This window comes from Staurois parvus, unplaced genomic scaffold, assembly GCF_062004578.1.
Source record: "Staurois parvus isolate SC_StPar_1 unplaced genomic scaffold, SC_StPar_1.0 ptg000310l, whole genome shotgun sequence".
Classification (NCBI taxonomy): Eukaryota; Metazoa; Chordata; class Amphibia; order Anura; family Ranidae; genus Staurois; species Staurois parvus.
In genome coordinates, this window is record NW_028318106.1 from 170,658 (window position 1) to 192,107 (window position 21,450).

Sequence of the window (21,450 nt, forward strand, 5' to 3'; positions counted from 1 at the left end):
AATGTTTTCCTTATTGTAGATGTGTCAACAAAAATGTTAGCATGTGCCAGAAATTTCTGTAGGTCTTTAGCTGACACTCTGGTATTCTTCTTTACCTCATGCAGCATTCTGCGCTGTGCTCTTGCTGTCATTTTTACAGGACGACCATGCCTAGGGAGAATAGCAACAGTGCTAAACTTTCTCCATTTGTGGACAGTCTGTCTTACCGTGGACACATGAACATCAAGGCTTTTGGAGATACTTTTGTAACCCTTTCCAGCTTCATGCAAGTCAACAATTCTTGATCGTAGGTCTTCTGAGAGCTCTTTTCTGCAAAGGCATGGTTCACATCAGACAGTGCTTCTTGAAACCAGTAAACCCAAAACAGGTGTGTGTTTTTTAAGGGCAGGACAGCTGTCAGCAACACATCCAATATCATCACATTGATTGGAGTCAAGGTTGGCTCACTCCTGGCTCCAATTAGCTCTGGGAGAAGTCATTAAGCTAGGGCCTCACATACTTTTTCCTCCCTGCACTGTGAATGTTTACATGTTATGTGCAATTAAACCATGGCAACATCTAATGTTTGTGTAGTATTATGTTCAGCAGACTGTGTTCTTCTATTGTTGTGACTTAGATGACGTTCAGAGCACATTTTATGCCCAATTCATGCAAAACTCCACGTAATCCCAAGGGGTTCACATACTTTTTCTTGCAACTGTACCTGTGTGAAGGGTTGTCTTCAATCATGCCGATGCACAGGTGCCCCATTAAGCCACATGTAGGCAGCCTGTTCGAATCTTTGACAGAAGAGCGATTGAACAGACCTGCATGGATCTCCAAGCGCTTCCCCAAATGTGCATCCATGTGGGACCGATGCATGAATCAGAACAAAGTCTACCTCAGCTGCATGTGTAATGGGAGGTGGTGAAGCATTTGAAAAAGGAGGAGCACTGCTATCTACTATTCAGTGAATATGGATGTGCACTGGGGGCTTTTTGAAAAATATTGTTGAAGGTGAATTTATTCTTTAAATTGTATTTTTTACATGCAGACAGATTTTATCTGAATTTGACTTGGTATCAGGACCTTGCAAGTTACTGTACAGCAGAATTCAGACTGGATGCAAGTGAAGCAGCGCAAACAATTGAGCTGCAGTGCTAGGAACATATTGATTGGAAGAGAGAGCAGAATGATGGGAGATGAGCTCAACAGCTTCTCCTTTCACTGCCCAGTCACAGGGTAGGTCTGGGGAGGAGACCCTTATTTATTACTCCTCCCCTTTCATACACAGCTGTGCAAACCCCAGAACAGTGAAATCACAAATAGAAATAAAAATATTGATATAAAACAGCTCACTTATATGTGCACTATATTGCCAAGAGTATTGGGCCAGCCCTCGAAATCATTGGATTCAGGTGTTCCAATCCCCTCCATGGCCACAGGTGTATACAATCATCACCTAGGCATGCAGACTGCTTCTACAAACATTTGTGAAAGAATGGGTCGCTCTCAGGAGCTCAGTGAATTCAAGTGTGGTCCCGTGATAGGTTGCCACCTGTGTAATAAGTCCATCCGTGACATTTCCTGGCTACTAAATATTCCATGGTCAACTGTTAGTGGTATTATAACAAAGTGGAAGCAACTGGGAACAACAGCAACTCAGCCATGAAGTGGTAGGCCACGTAAAATGATAGAGTAAGGTCAGCTCATGCTGAAGTGCGTAGAGAGCTTCATGGAATGGGTTTCCATGGCCGAGCAGCTGCATCCAAGCCTTACATCACCAAGCGCTTCTCTGCCTATCAATCCGATGGACATGTCTGGGTTTTGATGGTTGCCAGGAGAAGGGTACTTGCCTGACTGCATTGTGGCGAGTGTAAAGTTTGGTGGAGGGGGGATAATGGTGAGGGGTTGTTTTTCAGGGGTTGGGCTTTGCCCCTTAGTTCCAGTGAAGGGAACTCTTATGGCCTCAGCATACCAAGACATTTTGGACAATCTCATGCTCCCAACTTTATGGGAACAGTTTGGGGATGGCCTCTCCCTGTTCCAACATAACTGCACCAGTGCACAAAGCAAGGTCCATAAAGACATGGATAAGCAAGTTTGGGGTGGAGGAACTTGACTGGCCTGCACAGAGTCCTGACCTCAACCCGATAGAACACCTTTGGAATGAATTAGAGCGGAGACTGTGAGCCAGGCCTTCATAAGTGCCTGACCTCACAAATGCGCTTCTGGAAGAATGGTCAAACCTTCCCATAGACACCCTCCTAAACCTTGTGGACAGTCTTCCCAGGAGAGTTGAGGCTGTTATAGGTGCAAAGGGCGGGCCAACTCAATATTAAACCCTACGGACTAAGACTCGGATGCCATTAAAGTTCATGTGCTTATAAAGGCAGGCGTCTCAATACTTTTGGCAATATAGTGTGTGTATATATATATATCTATATATACTGTGTATCAGGAGCAGACTGACAACTCAAGGGGCCCCCGGGCAATAGGGGATCATGGGGCCCCTGTGTCCTCACCCACGCTCAAACCACACCCAAAAAAGCCTATGAAAGGTGCCAGGGGCATTTCATCGGGCCCCTAACTGACCCTGGGCCAGTCAGTTGGTCAGTCCGCCCCTGCTGTGTATACAGCAGAGTTTATTTACTTCCAGTCTGGGCCAATGTTGACATTTCTCTCACACATTCAGCATTTTGTTTGCTAGAAAATTACTTAGAACACACAAACATTATATATTTTTAAGCAGAGATCCTGGAGAAAACAATTGTTGCAAATTTTTTTATCTTATGATATTTGTGCTGCAATTTATCAAATGCAAATTTTGAGGAAAAAATACACTTTAATGAGTTTTAGTGAACACAAACACAATATAATACCCATTTTTTTGTAAAACATAAAAGATGATGTTATGCTGAGTATATAGATACCTAACATGTCATGATTTAAAGATGAATATGTCCGTAGAACAGCAACACTTTAAAAGCCTATACAGGTTACCAGTTTAGAGTTACACTAGAATTATTACTTTACCCTCTCATGTTTGTGGTGATACCTCATACTCTGTGGTGTGATCGTCATTTACATGTGCGTGCAGGACCTATGAGTAACGTTTGCTTTTGCACATAAGCACTGGGGAACTAGGGCACTTTCATTTTTTTTTAATTATTAGTTATATTATTTTTTATACACTGTACCTTTATTTTATTTATGTATTTATCTTTTAGACCAACTTTTTTGCTATTACAAGGGATGAGCAACGTCCCTTGTGATAGCATAGGCCATGACAGGTCCTCTTTATGGAGAGATCTGTGGTCTATTAGACCCTTGATCTCTTTTCAACCCTCCAAAGCATATGATCACACTGAGATCAGTTTGAATAGATGCTTTCACAAGCTGGTAAAGGACCCTGCTGTAAAAATGATCCAGCGGCTGTATAGCTGCTAGGATTACTTTTATTTTGTAGAAAATTCTGGCCCTAAAAAATTATACCTGAATTATTGCTGCAGCTGCACCTGCACCTGCAGCGATGACCAAGATATCACCCTTCCCGTCCAAGGACGTATGAGTACGTTGGTAAGGACGGGAAATGGTTAAGTCTGCTTAACATAGATAAAATTATTTCATTGAAGCTGCTCCTTTTTTAAACAAAAAAACAATCTCTTCAAATGAAACGGGAACTTTGCGTTAAATGAGTCCACCATTTTTCTCCAAGAGTAAAATAAAGGGGGAAAGGGCGCATTTTGCTTCAAAGCAAACGGCAGCTTTTCTTTCCAGCTGAGAAGAATCTGGAAAATGCACTTTAGCCCTGGATAATTTATAACTACATGCGTGATACAAGGTGCCTTTCAAGCAACGCAGCAGGCATCGCGTATTGAATTGCCTTTCAGTGACGCTCTATTTCCTGGAGTTTCCCCACAAAATGTGTTTTTAAGACCTCTGACTGTATGCAGCCTTTGCCGTGAAAATGGTAAAATGGAAACTTTATTGTGTTTAATTATTTAGCATTGCGGAGAGGTAAAAATAAAATATATTTACAGAAACATCACAGGGGAAGGTGCCCATAAAGTTTTTTTTTTCTTTTTTTTTATAATTGTAGATTTTTATTAAGGGCCGCAGCCCAAGTTTTAAAACAATACACAATTCCAACAGAAACACATTGTGTATAAACGTCACAGTGACAGAAGCCAATCATTTGCTCAGAGAAAAGCAGGAACAAGAAAGACATAAACATATATGAACAGCATGTCATTCAGTACTTTTTGGAATCAGGAATCATCATAAACCTGCACAGTATCAAATTACAAAAATTTGCAACATTATTCAAAGGCATATGAATTATAATATATTGTCCAAGCTATACGAGAGGAGATGAAAGAGGAGGGGAGGGGGAGAATTTACCAACAGGTGAGTGGTCCCATGCCCCCCAGACAGAGTGGAAAACACCAGAATGTTCAACTACTAGTGCCGTAAGATATTCCATTTCCCTTATATCCGAAATCGCTGTTATAAAATGAGTTTGCAATGGTGTGTCTACTGACTTCCAAAGACGGGGTATCACCCTTCTAGCAGCTGTCAAAATGTATTTATTTCAGGTACTAATATAGCGCCGTCAATTTACGCAGTGCTTTACATACATACATTGTACATTCACATCAGTCCCTAACCCTCAAGGGGCGTACAATCTAAGGTCCCTAACTCACATTCATACATACACATACTGTACTGGGCCAATTTGGACAGGAGCCAGTTCCCCTACCAGCATGTCTTAGGAGGGTGGAAGGAAACCAGAGAACCCGGAGGAAACCCACGCAGGCACATGGAGAACATGCAAACTCTAGGCAGGTGGTGCCGTGGCTGGGATTTGAACCAATGACCCTAGTACTGCCAGGTGGAAGTGCTAACCATTTAGCCACTGTGCTGCCTGTGCAATTCCAACCGTTTAGAGAATACCCCTAAAGGGTAGGCCCAGAAGGTAATGGAGTAGATCTATGGGTAGAACAACATTCAAAACTCATTCCAATACCATCCTGAACCATAACCCAACATCCCACAATCCGAGGACAGGACCAAAAAATGTGTGACAGTGTACCCACTTGCTCATAAAGTTTTAATAACTCTTAGAAACACAAACTCTATTATAAATGGCTACAGTAGAAGAATAACTTATTTTGAGCTTTCAATGAAAATGACGCAAGGGTCGGGCCAAGGGATGAGGCTAGAGTCCTAAAGGGGAGAGCCATACCTTAACATCTAGCTCACCCTGCGCAGCAACACATAATACATAATGCATGAGTGTTGTCATACGGCGGGAAGGTGCGTTACAAAGTGTTATTTTTTTACTTCTGTATTATCATATACAGTATGTTATCTATTTGACCTCTATATTATCATCACATGCAAGAAAAGTATATCTTATAGGCAGAATTTTTGAGACACAACATCATAGTATAGAATATACAAATGTTAATATACAGTTATCACAAATAAAACTTCATCCAAGAAAATATGAAACAGTTGCATATAAAATTACCAAACACCAAGTCCATATGTAATTCTATTGCAGTATATAAAAGGTGCTTGGTGTACAAGGCCACATCTATTCCACTCTCTATACACACATAAGTTGGTGATTCTGTAGCTCAACGCGTTTCATGGAGGATACTCCACTTCTTCAGGAGCAAGCAATGAGGAAATAAGGAATATAATTCCTCTGAATCCCTCCAAGAAGGATGGGCTATATTCAGCTTGAAACAATCCAAGAGCGAACCCCACAACAAGGGGAAAGCAACAGCCCTCCAAGTAGACACAGACTGCCCCCCCCCCCCCACACACACACACACACACACAACACCATGGTTAATGCACTTTTTGTGGCAACTCTTTAATTATAAATATTGGTATCTCAAATCAGGAGATAACCCATTACCTCTCAGTCCCCACTCAGCATTTATTCAGGACCCAATGTCTCCCCTGCCCTTCATAGCAGCTATTCAAGCACAGATAGCACTTGAATAGCTGCTGGCCTGGCTGCAGCATCCAGGGAATAACAGCCCTGAAACCAGAAGTGACAAAATGATCACTGTTTACTGCAAAAGAGATCAAGGAACAGATGTTCTTCAGTCTCCTCATGCTCACCATCCTGATGCCCATCAATGTGGTCCTGGGGTCCCAGTAAGAGAATTTGAGCCTGGAAACCATGGAGGAAGGAGAAGGGACTGCACCACCTGCACAGTAAAAGTGATTAGGTGGCTCTGCAGCTATCTGGATCACTTTTACATTACAGCTGGGAATTGAGTGAAGAAATGGAGCTACTGCAGCCATGAGTTTGTGCTTAACCCTTCCCTCTCTGGACCTACTACATATATCCAGAGAGCTGAACTGGTTAAAACTGCGATCAAACTTTTGTTTCTCAACCTTGTCCCATTAGGGGGATTTAATTTCCTCTCTTGTAGACTGAAAAGTAAGTGAGAGGATATGTTTCCAATTTGAGGGATATCACCTCTTAGACAGTTGTCACAGGTACAAGCATAACCATTGGAAGTATTTCCCTCTCTTCCTGTTCTGGTGGCACTACACATTTTGGGTGGCATCTAGGTAGAGGAATGGCTTTGCTTTCTCATGCCAAAGAACAGTGAGTAACACAGTAATAAAATCACCCAATCTCCTTTTAAATCTCATGAGATTAGTAGTCAAAGGCATCAGTGCCTTAGCTCTCACCTTGCAGAAATACAACTACGAGGTGGTAGCCACAGGAGTGCCTAGGCACAATCGCATATTAGACACTGTACTGCTATTTTTCAGGAGTAATTCAAGACCAAAGGTAATTTTTTTCAATGGTACTGCTTAGGCACAATCAACATTTCAGTTCCACATGTATCTAATGCTAAAGCTTTTTCTTTAAATTTTTGGATAGAGTAGGTAATTGTTATATCCCCTGTCTAGTTTTTATTCCTGCCTGTGTTGCTGCTGGATAGAGTCTCCTAATCTATTCTTCCTGGTGACTATTGTCACCAAGAAAAAAAGTGATACAAAATTTCACATTTTAGTCATTACTGGAACAAGAATTGAGGGGAGATTATACAAAGAGGACACTTGTTCTAGGGCAACTGTATAAAGCAGCCATTCTCAACCAGGAGGAACCCTAGGGTTCCTCCAGATGTAGCTAGGGGTTCCTTGAGCTGTGACTTGTTTGATGGTGCCTAAATGGTTTCAAGGCCAACACTAGAGATGAGCGAAGAAATGAAAAATTCGATTCGACTGATTCGGCGAATTCGTGGACAATATTCGATTCGAGTCGAATAAATTCGCTGTGAATTTAACTTAAAAAAGGGTTTCTAGGCTTCAGAGAGACTTAATATTAGTGCAGAACACTGTACCTTTAATTTAAATGCCCTTGGAGTCTGCTGGGGAAGAGAAATAATACTGTCTGTCAGTATGACATGCAGATGAGTGCCGTCGATCTTAGAATCACTGCACACTTCACTCCTTTGGCCAGTCACGGGGCCAAAACCAGTGTTTGGAGCCACAGTGTGGCGGTGGAGGCAGCAGCAATGGGAGGCCATACAGCAACCTATGACAAAATGGAAACCAGCAGGAGCGTGAGGAGACCTGAAAGTGGCACATGGCAGAGTGGGAGCAATGGGAGGCGGTACAGGGACCCAGGTCACACTGTGGGCCCAGCAGCAGCGTGACCAGGCGGTACGGGGGCCCATGGCCGATATGGGGCTTGGTGGCACCTATGGAAGGCCTGTAATCTGCCAGCAACCTATGACAAAATGGACAACCGCAGGAGTGTGAGGAGATTTCAAAGTGGCACATGGCAGAGTGGAAGCAATGGGAGGCCGTACAGGGACCCAGGTCACACTGTGGGCTCAGCAGCAGCGTGACCAGGAGGTACGGGGGCCCATGGTCGATATGGGGCCTGGCGGCACCTATGGAAGGCCGCTAATCTGCCAGCAACCTATGACAAAATGGACAACCGCAGGAGTGTGAGGAGATTTCAAAGAGGTACATGGCAGAGTGGAAGCAATGGGAGGCCGTACAGGGACCCAGGTCACACTGTGGGACCAGCATCAGCGTGAACAGGCGGTACGGGGGCCCATGGCCGATTTGACCTCATTCATCCCATAGTCCTGCCGACTCACGAATAGCGTGGCCTCCTCAAAGGGCCTGAGCAAGCGCAGGTGTCACACATGAGCTGACAATGGCTGACATCTAAGTTACACAGGGAGTACCTTTATCCGCTTTTAACATCAGGAAATCTGTGATGGCCTTTAGCTGTTCGTAAAGGCGGTCTAACATATGTAGGGTTGAATTACACCTTGTTGCAACGTCACAGCATGAGGAGTCGGTACGGGGGCCCATGGCAGATTACATGTCTGGCAGCAGCAATGGGAGGCCCGTAATCTGCCAGCACCCTATGTCAAAAAATTTAACACACCAGCAGTGTGAAGAGACCTGAAAGTGGCACATGGCAGCAGAGTGTGGCGATGGAGACAGCAGCAATGGGAGGCCGTACAGGGACCCATGAGAGACTCTGGACTTGGCAGCAGCATGAGGAGGCGGTATATAGGGGCCCATGGCAGATTAGGGGCCTGGCAGCAGCTATGTGAGGCCCGTAATCTGCCTGCACCCTATGTCAAAAAATTTAACACACCAGCAGTGTGAAGAGACCTGAAAGTGGCACATGGCAGCAGAGTGTGGCGATGGAGACAGCAGCAATGGGAGGCCGTACAGGGACCCATGAGAGACTCTGGACTTGGCAGCAGCATGAGGAGGCGGTATATAGGGGCCCATGGCAGATTAGGGGCCTGGCAGCAGCTATGTGAGGCCCGTAATCTGCCTGCACCCTATGTCAAAAAATTTAACACACCAGCAGTGTGAAGAGACCTGAAAGTGGCACATGGCAGCAGAGTGTGGCGATGGAGACAGCAGCAATGGGAGGCCGTACAGGGACCCATGAGAGACTCTGGACTTGGCAGCAGCATGAGGAGGCGGTATATAGGGGCCCATGGCAGATTAGGGGCCTGGCAGCAGCTATGTGAGGCCCGTAATCTGCCTGCACCCTATGTCAAAAAATTTAACACACCAGCAGTGTGAAGAGACCTGAAAGTGGCACATGGCAGCAGAGTGTGGCGATGGAGACAGCAGCAATGGGAGGCCGTACAGGGACCCATGAGAGACTCTAGACTTGGCAGCAGCATGAGGAGGCGGTATATAGGGGCCCATGGCAGATTAGGGGCCTGGCAGCAGCTATGTGAGGCCCGTAATCTGCCTGCACCCTATGTCAAAAAATTAAACACACCAGCAGTGTGAAGAGACCTGAAAGTGGCACATGGCAGCAGAGTGTGGCGATGGAGACAGCAGCAATGGGAGGCCGTACAGGGACCCATGAGAGACTCTAGACTTGGCAGCAGCATGAGGAGGCGGTATATAGGGGCCCATGGCAGATTAGGGGCCTGGCAGCAGCTATGTGAGGCCCGTAATCTGCCTGCACCCTATGTCAAAAAATTTAACACACCAGCAGTGTGAAGAGACCTGAAAGTGGCACATGGCAGCAGAGTGTGGCGATGGAGACAGCAGCAATGGGAGGCCGTACAGGGACCCATGAGAGACTCTGGACTTGGCAGCAGCATGAGGAGGCGGTATATAGGGGCCCATGGCAGATTAGGGGCCTGGCAGCAGCTATGTGAGGCCCGTAATCTGCCTGCACCCTATGTCAAAAAATTTAACACACCAGCAGTGTGAAGAGACCTGAAAGTGGCACATGGCAGCAGAGTGTGGCGATGGAGACAGCAGCAATGGGAGGCCGTACAGGGACCCATGAGAGACTCTGGACTTGGCAGCAGCATGAGGAGGCGGTATATAGGGGCCCATGGCAGATTAGGGGCCTGGCAGCAGCTATGTGAGGCCCGTAATCTGCCTGCACCCTATGTCAAAAAATTAAACACACCAGCAGTGTGAAGAGACCTGAAAGTGGCACATGGCAGCAGAGTGTGGCGATGGAGACAGCAGCAATGGGAGGCCGTACAGGGACCCATGAGAGACTCTGGACTTGGCAGCAGCATGAGGAGGCGGTATATAGGGGCCCATGGCAGATTAGGGGCCTGGCAGCAGCTATGTGAGGCCCGTAATCTGCCTGCACCCTATGTCAAAAAATTAAACACACCAGCAGTGTGAAGAGACCTGAAAGTGGCACATGGCAGCAGAGTGTGGCGATGGAGACAGCAGCAATGGGAGGCCGTACAGGGACCCATGAGAGACTCTAGACTTGGCAGCAGCATGAGGAGGCGGTATATAGGGGCCCATGGCAGATTAGGGGCCTGGCAGCAGCTATGTGAGGCCCGTAATCTGCCTGCACCCTATGTCAAAAAATTTAACACACCAGCAGTGTGAAGAGACCTGAAAGTGGCACATGGCAGCAGAGTGTGGCGATGGAGACAGCAGCAATGGGAGGCCGTACAGGGACCCATGACAGACTCTAGACTTGGCAGCAGCATGAGGAGGCGGTATATAGGGGCCCATGGCAGATTAGGGGCCTGGCAGCAGCTATGTGAGGCCCGTAATCTGCCTGCACCCTATGTCAAAAAATTAAACACACCAGCAGTGTGAAGAGACCTGAAAGTGGCACATGGCAGCAGAGTGTGGCGATGGAGACAGCAGCAATGGGAGGCCGTACAGGGACCCATGAGAGACTCTAGACTTGGCAGCAGCATGAGGAGGCGGTATATAGGGGCCCATGGCAGATTAGGGGCCTGGCAGCAGCTATGTGAGGCCCGTAATCTGCCTGCACCCTATGTCAAAAAATTTAACACACCAGCAGTGTGAAGAGACCTGAAAGTGGCACATGGCAGCAGAGTGTGGCGATGGAGACAGCAGCAATGGGAGGCCGTACAGGGACCCATGAGAGACTCTAGACTTGGCAGCAGCATGAGGAGGCGGTATATAGGGGCCCATGGCAGATTAGGGGCCTGGCAGCAGCTATGTGAGGCCCGTAATCTGCCTGCACCCTATGTCAAAAAATTAAACACACCAGCAGTGTGAAGAGACCTGAAAGTGGCACATGGCAGCAGAGTGTGGCGATGGAGACAGCAGCAATGGGAGGCCGTACAGGGACCCATGACAGACTCTAGACTTGGCAGCAGCATGAGGAGGCGGTATATAGGGGCCCATGGCAGATTAGGGGCCTGGCAGCAGCTATGTGAGGCCCGTAATCTGCCTGCACCCTATGTCAAAAAATTAAACACACCAGCAGTGTGAAGAGACCTGAAAGTGGCACATGGCAGCAGAGTGTGGCGATGGAGACAGCAGCAATGGGAGGCCGTACAGGGACCCATGAGAGACTCTGGACCTAGCAGCAGCATGAGGAGGCGGTATATAGGGGCCTATGGCAGATTAGGGGCCTGGCAGCAGCTATAGGAGGCCCGTAATCTGCCAGCACCCTATGTCAAAAAATTAAACACACCAGCAGTGTGAGGAGACCTGAAAGTGGCACATGTTTGAGGCATGATTCATGGCGGATTTAGTCAGTTGTGTCAGGAACTGGTGGTTTGAAATCCAGACTAATCCACGCCTGATTCATTTTCACAAACGTGAGTCTCTCCACACTTTGGGTGGACAGTCGTGTCCTCCGCGGAGTTACAATACCTCCTGCCGCACTAAACACGCGCTCCGATGCCACGCTACTGGCCGGGCATGACAGCCTTTCAAGGGCAAATTCAGCTAGTTGGGGCCAAAGGTCAAGTTTCGTTGCCCAGTAGTCAAGGGGATTGTCTACCTCGGTTGGCAGGGTGCTGTCCAAGTAGGCCCAAGCCTGTTGTTTGAGCTCCTGCTCCAGGTCCACCTGATGCTGCTGCTGCTGCTGCGGCTGGTTAGTAGTTTCCTCACTGCGCTGGTGAAGAAAGCTACTCATCATCGACTGCAGACTGAGGCAGCCGCTGCTGGTGGAGCTGCCACTGCTCCTACCACCCCACCCCTCCCCTGCTGCCATGCCAGCGGAACGCGAGCGCACAGGGCCCACAGTGTCTGAGGATGGACGTTGGCGCACAAAGGCAGAGACCAACTGACTACATAGGTGGTTTTTATAGTACGTAATTTTGGCCTCCCTCTCAGCAGGTGTGAAAAAGGCCACCATTTTGGACCGGTAGCGAGGGTCCAACAAGGTGGACAGCCAAAAGTCATCCCTCTGTCTGATGGTTATTATTCGGCTGTCGCTACGCAAGCAACCGAGCATGCTATGGGCCATTTGTGCCAAGGAATGCGAGGGACTCCCTGCCTCCATCTCCACAGCATACTGCCACGGTGCGTCTGGGTCCTCTGTCTCCTCCTCCTCCTCCTCTACCAGATGCTCCTGCTCCTCCACTCCTGTCCGCTGAGTGGAAAAACCACCCATTTCACTCAATAATTCCTGAGCACAAATGTCCTCCTCTACCTCCTCCTCTTCTTCCTGTCCTGCCCCCACAGGGGTCATGTGGCGTTGAGATCTGTGCGCCACGTCTACCGCACCCTGACCAGCCATTGTTAACAGCATTTGTTCCAGGACGTGCAACAGAGGAATGACGTCGTTCATCCCATAGTCCTGCCGACTCACGAATAGCGTGGCCTCCTCAAAGGGCCTGAGCAAGCGGCAGGTGTCACGCATGAGCTGCCAATGGCTGACATCTAAGTTACACAGGGGAGTACCTTTATCCGCTTGTAACATCAGGAAATCGGTGATGGCCTTTCGCTGCTCGTAAAGGCGGTCTAACATGTGTAGGGTTGAATTCCACCTTGTTGCAACGTCGCAGATCAGGCGATGCTGTGGAATTCCGTTCTGCCGCTGCAGCTCAATGAGGGTGTTCTTTGCGGTGTAGGAATGGCTGAAATGCATGCACAGTTTACGTGACATTTTAAGGATGTCTTGCAGTGGGATGGTGGATTTTAGGAACCGCTTGACAACCAGATTGAACACGTGAGCCATGCATGGCGCATGGCACAACCTTCCTTGACGCAGAGCAGACACCATGTTCTTTCCGTTGTCAGTCAACATGGTTCCGATTTTTAGTTTGCGCGGAGACAGCCATCTGTCGATTTCTCTGTTCATTACACTCAGCAGTTCCTCCCCTGTGTGACTACGTTCGCCAAGGCATACCAGGTGCAGCACAGCGTGACACCGTTGCGCCCTGCACATGTGATATGCCGGTCGGGTAATGGGACTTGGCACGGGGGTGGCGGCTGAGGACACGGCGGAAAAAGAGGTGGTAGAGGCGGACATGCTTGCTGGACCAAGGACGTGCAAACGTGGAGGCAAAAGCGTCGTGACCTGTCCAAGTTGCTGGTGCGGCTGTGCCGGCACCACGTTCACCCAGTGGGCCGTAAATGACATGTACTGTCCCTGACCGTAGTTACAGCTCCACACGTCGGCGCTGCCGTGCACTTTGGCAGAGACCGACATGCTCAAAGACTGGCCCACCATCTCTTCTACATGTGAATGCAGGGCTGGCACTGCCTTTTGGGCAAAGAAATGACGGCTTGGCACTCTCCACCGCGGCGCGGCACAAGCCATCATTTCTCGGAAAGGTGCTGAGTCCACCAGTTGGAAAGGGAGGGACTGCAGCACCAGCAACTTGGACAGGAGGACGTTCAGCTTTTGCACCGTCGGGTGCGTGCTCGCAAACTGTTGTCTCTTGGATACGGATTCCAAGAAAGACTGTTGACGGAATCCGAGAAGAGGAGTAGCAGGAGAAGGAGCATCTGAACGAGCGGAAGATGCCAATGAGCGACAACTCCCCTCAGCAGAGGTGTTGGAGCCTTGACTGGCTGATAGAGGGCGATTGACGACGTCGGGTGACGGAGCAAGTAACGGAGCGGGTGATGGAGCGGGGGCTGGGGCAGGCAGAACCGCCGTATGTTTATCACGGTTTTCCCAGGCCACCGAATGGTGACGCTGCATATGCTGACGCAACGCTGTAGTCCCAACATGGGCCCCCTGGCCACGCTTGCATTTCTGGCCACATAGTCGACATACGGCTACGTTTACTTCCTCGGGCGGCTTGAGGAAAAATTGCCACACCACCGAGTAGGAAACTTTGCCCCCGCTACTCTTCACTGGCTGACTGCTACTTCCTCCGTGCGCACCGGCACCACTACTGGCCGTGGTGGTAGGCTGCAGTGGAGCTGGTGCTCTACTCCGTGGACGTTTGGCTCCACTGACACTGATGCGACCCTGCTGCTGTCTCCTGTGCAACCCACCGACTGTTTTGCTCGCTGCCAAGCTGCCACCCTCTTCTCCTGATGATGCGGAAGAAATTGCCTGATGACGACGAGGCTGCCAAGTGCGATCAACCTCCTCATCATCAAGTAGGGTCTCCGCCTCACTACTAGCCCCCTCGGCTGCGTCTGGGTCAGGAGACAGACCTGTCTCTAGACCGGCTACCGAGCCACTCTCCTCGCCAGTACTTGTTCGCTTGGCTGCTGAAAAGGCCGATGTCTCCCCCCGTTCCTGACCGCCCTCTGTTAGCTCTTCCTCACTGTACAGTGGGGCTGAGCCCACAGCATGCGATACTTCGCTTGGTGAGGGAACAGCAAAGGACAGGGGCAGGTAGAGGACACGTGATTTCAGTGGGCTTGCTCCCGGGCCATGCCAACTAACGGTTGTGTCTGACGTACCCACCGACCGTTGGCTGTAGGTGTCAGAGGTGACCTGGGAAGAGGAAGACGACCGAGCCAACCAATCAATGACGGCAGGGTTGTCGGTGGAGACACGACCGCTGGATGACACCGGGAGCACTGGCCTCTGGCTGCGAATACTGCTGCCTCGACCCCTTCCTCTGCTGCCACGTCTGCTCGCTCCTAAAACATTGCCTCCTCTGCCACTCCTCTGCATGTTGTCTGACATACTATTTAATTCAACGATTAGGTGTCCCTGAGTAACAATTCTCTGGCACTCAGTAACAATTCTGTCTGTCCCTGAGTATGAATTCTGTGGCCCTGAGTAACAATTCTGTGTCTGTGCGAGTAACAATTCTGTGTCTGTGCGAGTAACAATTCTGTGTCTGTGCAAGTAACAATTTTGTGTCTGTGCGAGTAACAATTCTCTGGCACTCAGTAACAATTCTGTCTGTCCCTGAGTAACAATTCTCTGGCACTCAGTAACAATTCTGTCTGTCCCTGAGTAACAATTCTCTGGCACTCAGTAACAATTCTGTCTGTCCCTGAGTATGAATTCTGTGGCCCTGAGTAACAATTCTGTGTCTGTGCGAGTAACAATTCTGTGTCTGTGCAAGTAACAATTTTGTGTCTGTGCGAGTAACAATTCTCTGGCACTCAGTAACAATTCTGTCTGTCCCTGAGTAACAATTCTCTGGCACTCAGTAACAATTCTGTCTGTCCCTGAGTATGAATTCTGTGGCCCTGAGTAACAATTCTGTGTCTGTGCGAGTAACAATTCTGTGTCTGTGCAAGTAACAATTTTGTGTCTGTGCGAGTAACAATTCTCTGGCACTCAGTAACAATTCTGTCTGTCCCTGAGTAACAATTCTCTGGCACTCAGTAACAATTCTGTCTGTCCCTGAGTAACAATTCTCTGGCACTCAGTAACAATTCTGTCTGTCCCTGAGTAACAATTCTCTGGCACTCAGTAACAATTCTGTGTCTGTGCGAGTAACAATTCTGTGTCTGTGCAAGTAACAATTTTGTGTCTGTGCGAGTAACAATTCTCTGGCACTCAGTAACAATTCTGTCTGTCCCTGAGTAACAATTCTCTGGCACTCAGTAACAATTCTGTCTGTCCCTGAGTAACAATTCTCTGGCACTCAGTAACAATTCTGTGTCTGTGCGAGTAACAATTCTGTGTCTGTGCAAGTAACAATTTTGTGTCTGTGCGAGTAACAATTCTCTGGCACTCAGTAACAATTCTGTCTGTCCCTGAGTAACAATTCTCTGGCACTCAGTAACAATTCTGTCTGTCCCTGAGTAACAATTCTCTGGCACTCAGTAACAATTCTGTCTGTCCCTGAGTATGAATTCTGTGGCCCTGAGTAACAATTCTGTGTCTGTGCGAGTAACAATTCTGTGTCTGTGCAAGTAACAATTTTGTGTCTGTGCGAGTAACAATTCTCTGGCACTCAGTAACAATTCTGTCTGTCCCTGAGTAACAATTCTCTGGCACTCAGTAACAATTCTGTCTGTCCCTGAGTAACAATTCTCTGGCACTCAGTAACAATTCTGTCTGTCCCTGAGTATGAATTCTGTGGCCCTGAGTAACAATTCTGTCTGTGCGAGTAACAATTCTGTGTCTGTGCAAGTAACAATTTTGTGTCTGTGCGAGTAACAATTCTCTGGCACTCAGTAACAATTCTGTCTGTCCCTGAGTAACAATTCTCTGGCACTCAGTAACAATTCTGTCTGTCCCTGAGTAACAATTCTCTGGCACTCAGTAACAATTCTGTCTGTCCCTGAGTAACAATTCTCTGGCACTCAGTAACAATTCTGTCTGTCCCTGAGTATGAATTCTGTTGCCCTGAGTAACAATTCTGTGTCTGTGCGAGTAACAATTCTGTGTCTGTGCAAGTAACAATTTTGTGTCTGTGCGAGTAACAATTCTCTGGCACTCAGTAACAATTCTGTCTGTCCCTGAGTAACAATTCTCTGGCACTCAGTAACAATTCTGTCTGTCCCTGAGTAACAATTCTCTGGCACTCAGTAACAATTCTGTCTGTCCCTGAGTATGAATTCTGTGGCCCTGAGTAACAATTCTGTGTCTGTGCGAGTAACAATTCTGTGTCTGTGCAAGTAACAATTTTGTGTCTGTGCGAGTAACAATTCTCTGGCACTCAGTAACAATTCTGTCTGTCCCTGAGTAACAATTCTCTGGCACTCAGTAACAATTCTGTCTGTCCCTGAGTAACAATTCTCTGGCACTCAGTAACAATTCTGTCTGTCCCTGAGTAACAATTCTCTGGCACTCAGTAACAATTCTGTCTGTCCCTGAGTATGAATTCTGTGGCCCTGAGTAACAATTCTGTCTGTGCGAGTAACAATTCTGTGTCTGTGCAAGTAACAATTTTGTGTCTGTGCGAGTAACAATTCTCTGGCACTCAGTAACAATTCTGTCTGTCCCTGAGTAACAATTCTCTGGCACTCAGTAACAATTCTGTCTGTCCCTGAGTAACAATTCTCTGGCACTCAGTAACAATTCTGTCTGTCCCTGAGTAACAATTCTCTGGCACTCAGTAACAATTCTGTCTGTCCCTGAGTAACAATTCTGTCTGTCCCTGAGTATGAATTCTGTGGCCCTGAGTAAGAATTCTCTGGCACTCAGTAACAATTCTGTCTGTCCCTGAGTAACAATTCTCTGGCACTCAGTAACAATTCTGTCTGTCCCTGAGTAAAAATTCTGTGGCCCTAATAACGTTTCTGTGGCCCTAAGTAACAATTCTCTGGCACTGAGTGAAAATTCTGTCTGTCCCTGAGTATGAATTCTGTGGCCCTAACTAGCGTTTCTTTGTCCCTAAATAACGATTCTGTGGCCCTCATTAACAAGTCTGTGTCCCTGAGTAATGGTTCTCTGTCCCTAAGTAACTTCTCTCTGTCCCCAATTCTTGTTTCTGTGGCCCTAACTCTGTCCCTGTCCCTAGTACAGAGCAGTCTGCCTCTGTTCAATGACTGCAGGCAAATGAAGATTTCCAAAATGGCCGCTATATATACCTCGACCATTACACAGTGCTGGCTGGCTGGCTGCTGATTGGCTGATGCGATCACATGTCGTTGAGGAATGCATTATGGGGCAGCGCGCCTTGTCTGCGCGCCTTCCCCGACATCCCCGCTCCGTCGCCGCACATGTCAGCCGCCATTTTCGGAAAAATTTCGATTCGCGCGTCCGAATTAGGCTGTTTTTCGGATTCGGCACGAATCGAAATTTTTCCGATATTCGACTCGAATTCCACTTCGGATACTTCGATTCGCTCATCTCTAGCCAACACCACTTGGCAGGGTCAGTGGCATGACAACATAGATCTTTTTTGGCATCTAAAGATGGTATGTCCTTACAGAATGTCTGTAAGAAGAACATTCTTCCCACTGGTCATCAATGTAAAGGGCATATCTCCCCGCATTGGTTTTAGCAGGGATTCCCCAAGACATAAAAATTATGTCAATGGTTCCTCCAGGGTAAAAAGGTTGAGAAAGGTAGATCTAAATCTTAGTATGCACTGTTAGAAAATCGGACAAATGATGATTCACATTTTTCTGTGTCCTAATCCCATGTTGAAAATGAGAATGCCTAAAATGGTACAAAAATCCTGCAATGACAGAGGACAACTTCCCACTTATGAAGCTACAGTCTATGTGTAAGCTGTGGTCGTACTCTGTTTCTGATCATGATAATTCCATTTTATAGGATGAATACTGTACTAATTAAACATAAATTGGACATTATGAGAACGAACAAAAAAATCATGTCCCTTTGGAAATTTTCATCTGACTAGTGCATATTGGCTCTCGAAAGCAGTGTACTAACAAACATAGAATTGAAGGATCAATCTGAATACAGATATTTTCATCTGACTGAGTGTACTAGGTTTAAATCCACATTTGATAATTGTCCTTAAACAGGAAAAGAGGGGAAATGTTCCCATGGGATATTGCTCTCTTTGAGATTTCATCTCTCTTTCTGTTGTGTCTCTTTTACAGGAAGCAGGGGCAGACAAGGGTGGGGGACGGGGAAGGCAGTGCCCTCACATTATAGCTACTGCCGTCACACTGCTCCCAAATACCCACTCTCTGCCCAAGCCGCCCACATATAGGCAGGTTGCTTATTTTAGCAAAGTTAGGTACTTCCCCAGTCAGGAGGGATAGATTTATTTATGTTTTTCTTGGAGGGCTTTTTGGATCCAACCCACTGGTTCTGTAGATATAAAAGGGAACAGGGATCCAGATTGAGAGAGTCAATGCCACCCTACTTCTGTTATTATTCTCCGTTCTTCCTTCCAGCCTGCTGAGCCATGCTGAGTCCAGAGTTCCTGATGAAGATTGCCTGGCATTGGAAGCCTGCCACCATGTAGGGTAATTTCTGGGACACCAGTTGCTGGATAGTCCCATAATGGGCTTTCATTTCATGCAGGTACGCTGGGGCAGCCAAGAGCCTACGTTAGGGATTAGGGACAAGAGGGAAAGACTGTTGCCTTTGTTTGACTGCCATGCCAAATTATTTAAGTAAAGCTTTTGAAACATTGTCTTTGCCTAGTCTGAGGTCACTAAAGGGATGTAATACAAGTAACTAGGACATTCTACATATAGTCTACAGCGTGTGTTAGTGAAGCACATTGGGGTATGAAGACAGCACTACAAGAGTTAACATGGTGTGGAGTACAAACAAGTGGTTACCAAGGATTTTACCTGCAGCCTGTCGTGTGTGCATGTGATAGATGGGATAATCTCTTGCAGGAGGGAATTGTTGACAACATTCTCTCCATGAGCGGTCTGTCTCCCATAGCAACGGGAGCAGATCAGCACTACAGAGGCGCTCTGTACATAGATACGGAACAGTATAAGTTACGTGAGTGCATGCAGGGAACCTGCGCTTGGTGGACTGTGGGATTCCATTCAGGGCTTGGGAGTGAGGTACGCTGGACAGGTGGGAAGGGCACAGGCTCTTTGTCTTCATGTCCCTCCTAAATGCAACGAGTTAAGTAGTGGTGTATCTTAATGTCAAGAGAGTCAACTAGAGTTCAGTCGTTTGTTTAAGTAAAGGTACCCCATTTGCAAGGTAAGTGACCCTGTACAGGGAGCCTAGCATAGCCCAGAATACACCCCCAGGTTGACCTCTCATGTGACCCACACTTGGTGCCCAATGAGGAGGAGAACATGGAGAGAGTGTCACCAGCCCAAATAATTTTAACCTTAAATATACTTTAACCCTTTACCTGCCATCAACGTATATTATTTGCTGGCAACAGAAAAAGGGTCTTACACACATGCCCCTCTGCTACTGCCATCAGGAGTACATGTAAATCTAACAAGTTGACTGTCTGATTGAAGCAATTGGGCAAATGTACTACTACCTGCCTGCTTCCACAGACCCCCGGTAGTGCACTTATCCCTGCTAAAAAATTAAAAAAATGTAAATTTAAAAAAAATGAAGCCAGCCTCACCCCTACGTACATGCACATGCAAAAGTGAACACAAGCATCAAGGGCTCCTACATACAAAAACATAAATTTCACTATGTGTTACATTTCCCCGTGCATGCCAAAGCGAAGGAAATAGAATCTAGGTCCATTATTCACAGTAACTTTAAAGTGATGAGCTGTAGGGGATTTTAAAGCATCACCTACGATGATGTGTATATATTTATTGTATCACAATGGAATATTAATAAAGATAAATTGAATAAAAATAAATAAAACAGAAAATTATTTTGTAAACACGTGTGCAAAAAAACCCCCACAATAGCAGCTATGGCAGTGAAAAGGTTAAACCAGGTTTTAACATTTCCTTGAAAGGACTTGCTTTACTTATTGCTTGGAGTTGCTTTTAAATTTGTCCAATGAGAATAATAAAAGAATGTACTTACTCATCATGGCATAGGCTTTGGGTACATCACTGTTCAAATCCGACAGATAGCTCATGGTGTCTTTGAAGCAGCTGAAGGTCACATTTGCTGGAGCGGCCACCATGATGAGGGCTAAGGACATGTATACAAGCAAACTTTCCGCGACCATCATAACACTTGAGTTTACCAACAACTCATCGCCTGACTTTTATAGGTGACGGGCCAAGTCTTCAGGCAAATCAGGATGACGGTTCCCATTTTCCAGAGCAGCTGCAGAAAATAAACACACATAAATCTGTGTAGAAAAATTAATTACCACCCGGGCTTTACCTGTGAATAAGAAGAGTCTCAGGTTCCTCGACCGTTACAGAGACTGAGCTCGGTTGTGACGCAAATGTTGACAAGCACAATAAAAATGCTACATTCACTCCACTCCACTTAGTTACATAGTTAGAACAAAGGAAGCAAACGTCATACAACTTCAACCTTTTTATGTAAAAAAAAGGAAATGAAGACAAATATTGTACATCTTCAAAAAAAACCTCAGCCAATGAAAAAGAAGCCACAGCGGATGTAAATGCTAACTGAATTACATTTCGTTTGTTAAAGCACTTTGTATAAAACACTTGCCAATTCTTAATGAAAATCAATAAATAAGTTTGAGCTTCAAAATATAATTGTAGAAAAAACTAAGTAAAGACGCAAACACAACAGTGTATGTATTAAGCCTTAAATAAAAATTAATGATTGCTACTCTATGTACAGTATATTACACACATCTAATCAAACATGACAATTGTAAATGAAATGTGACAATCTTAAATAAAAATATGGATGGTCACCCAGTAAATGAGTCCTGTGATTATTAAATACACTTTCCTCTCAGGATCATTTGACACAATTAATGAGTCCTATAGTTGTTTAAAACCTTATTC

General features: G+C 46.7%; 1 protein-coding gene across 1 annotated transcript in view; it reads right to left on the minus strand.

Moving 5' to 3' along the window:
* The window catches only part of LOC149457630 (O-acyltransferase like protein-like), a 148,950-nt gene extending 128,263 nt beyond the window's left edge, over window positions 1-20,687 (minus strand). The window contains exon 1 of the mRNA XM_089683422.1: window positions 20,537-20,687. Coding sequence (XP_089539548.1) covers window positions 20,537-20,687 — 151 coding nt within the window. The remainder of the gene's footprint in view (window positions 1-20,536) is intronic.
* Window positions 20,688-21,450: the final 763 nt, after the last annotated feature.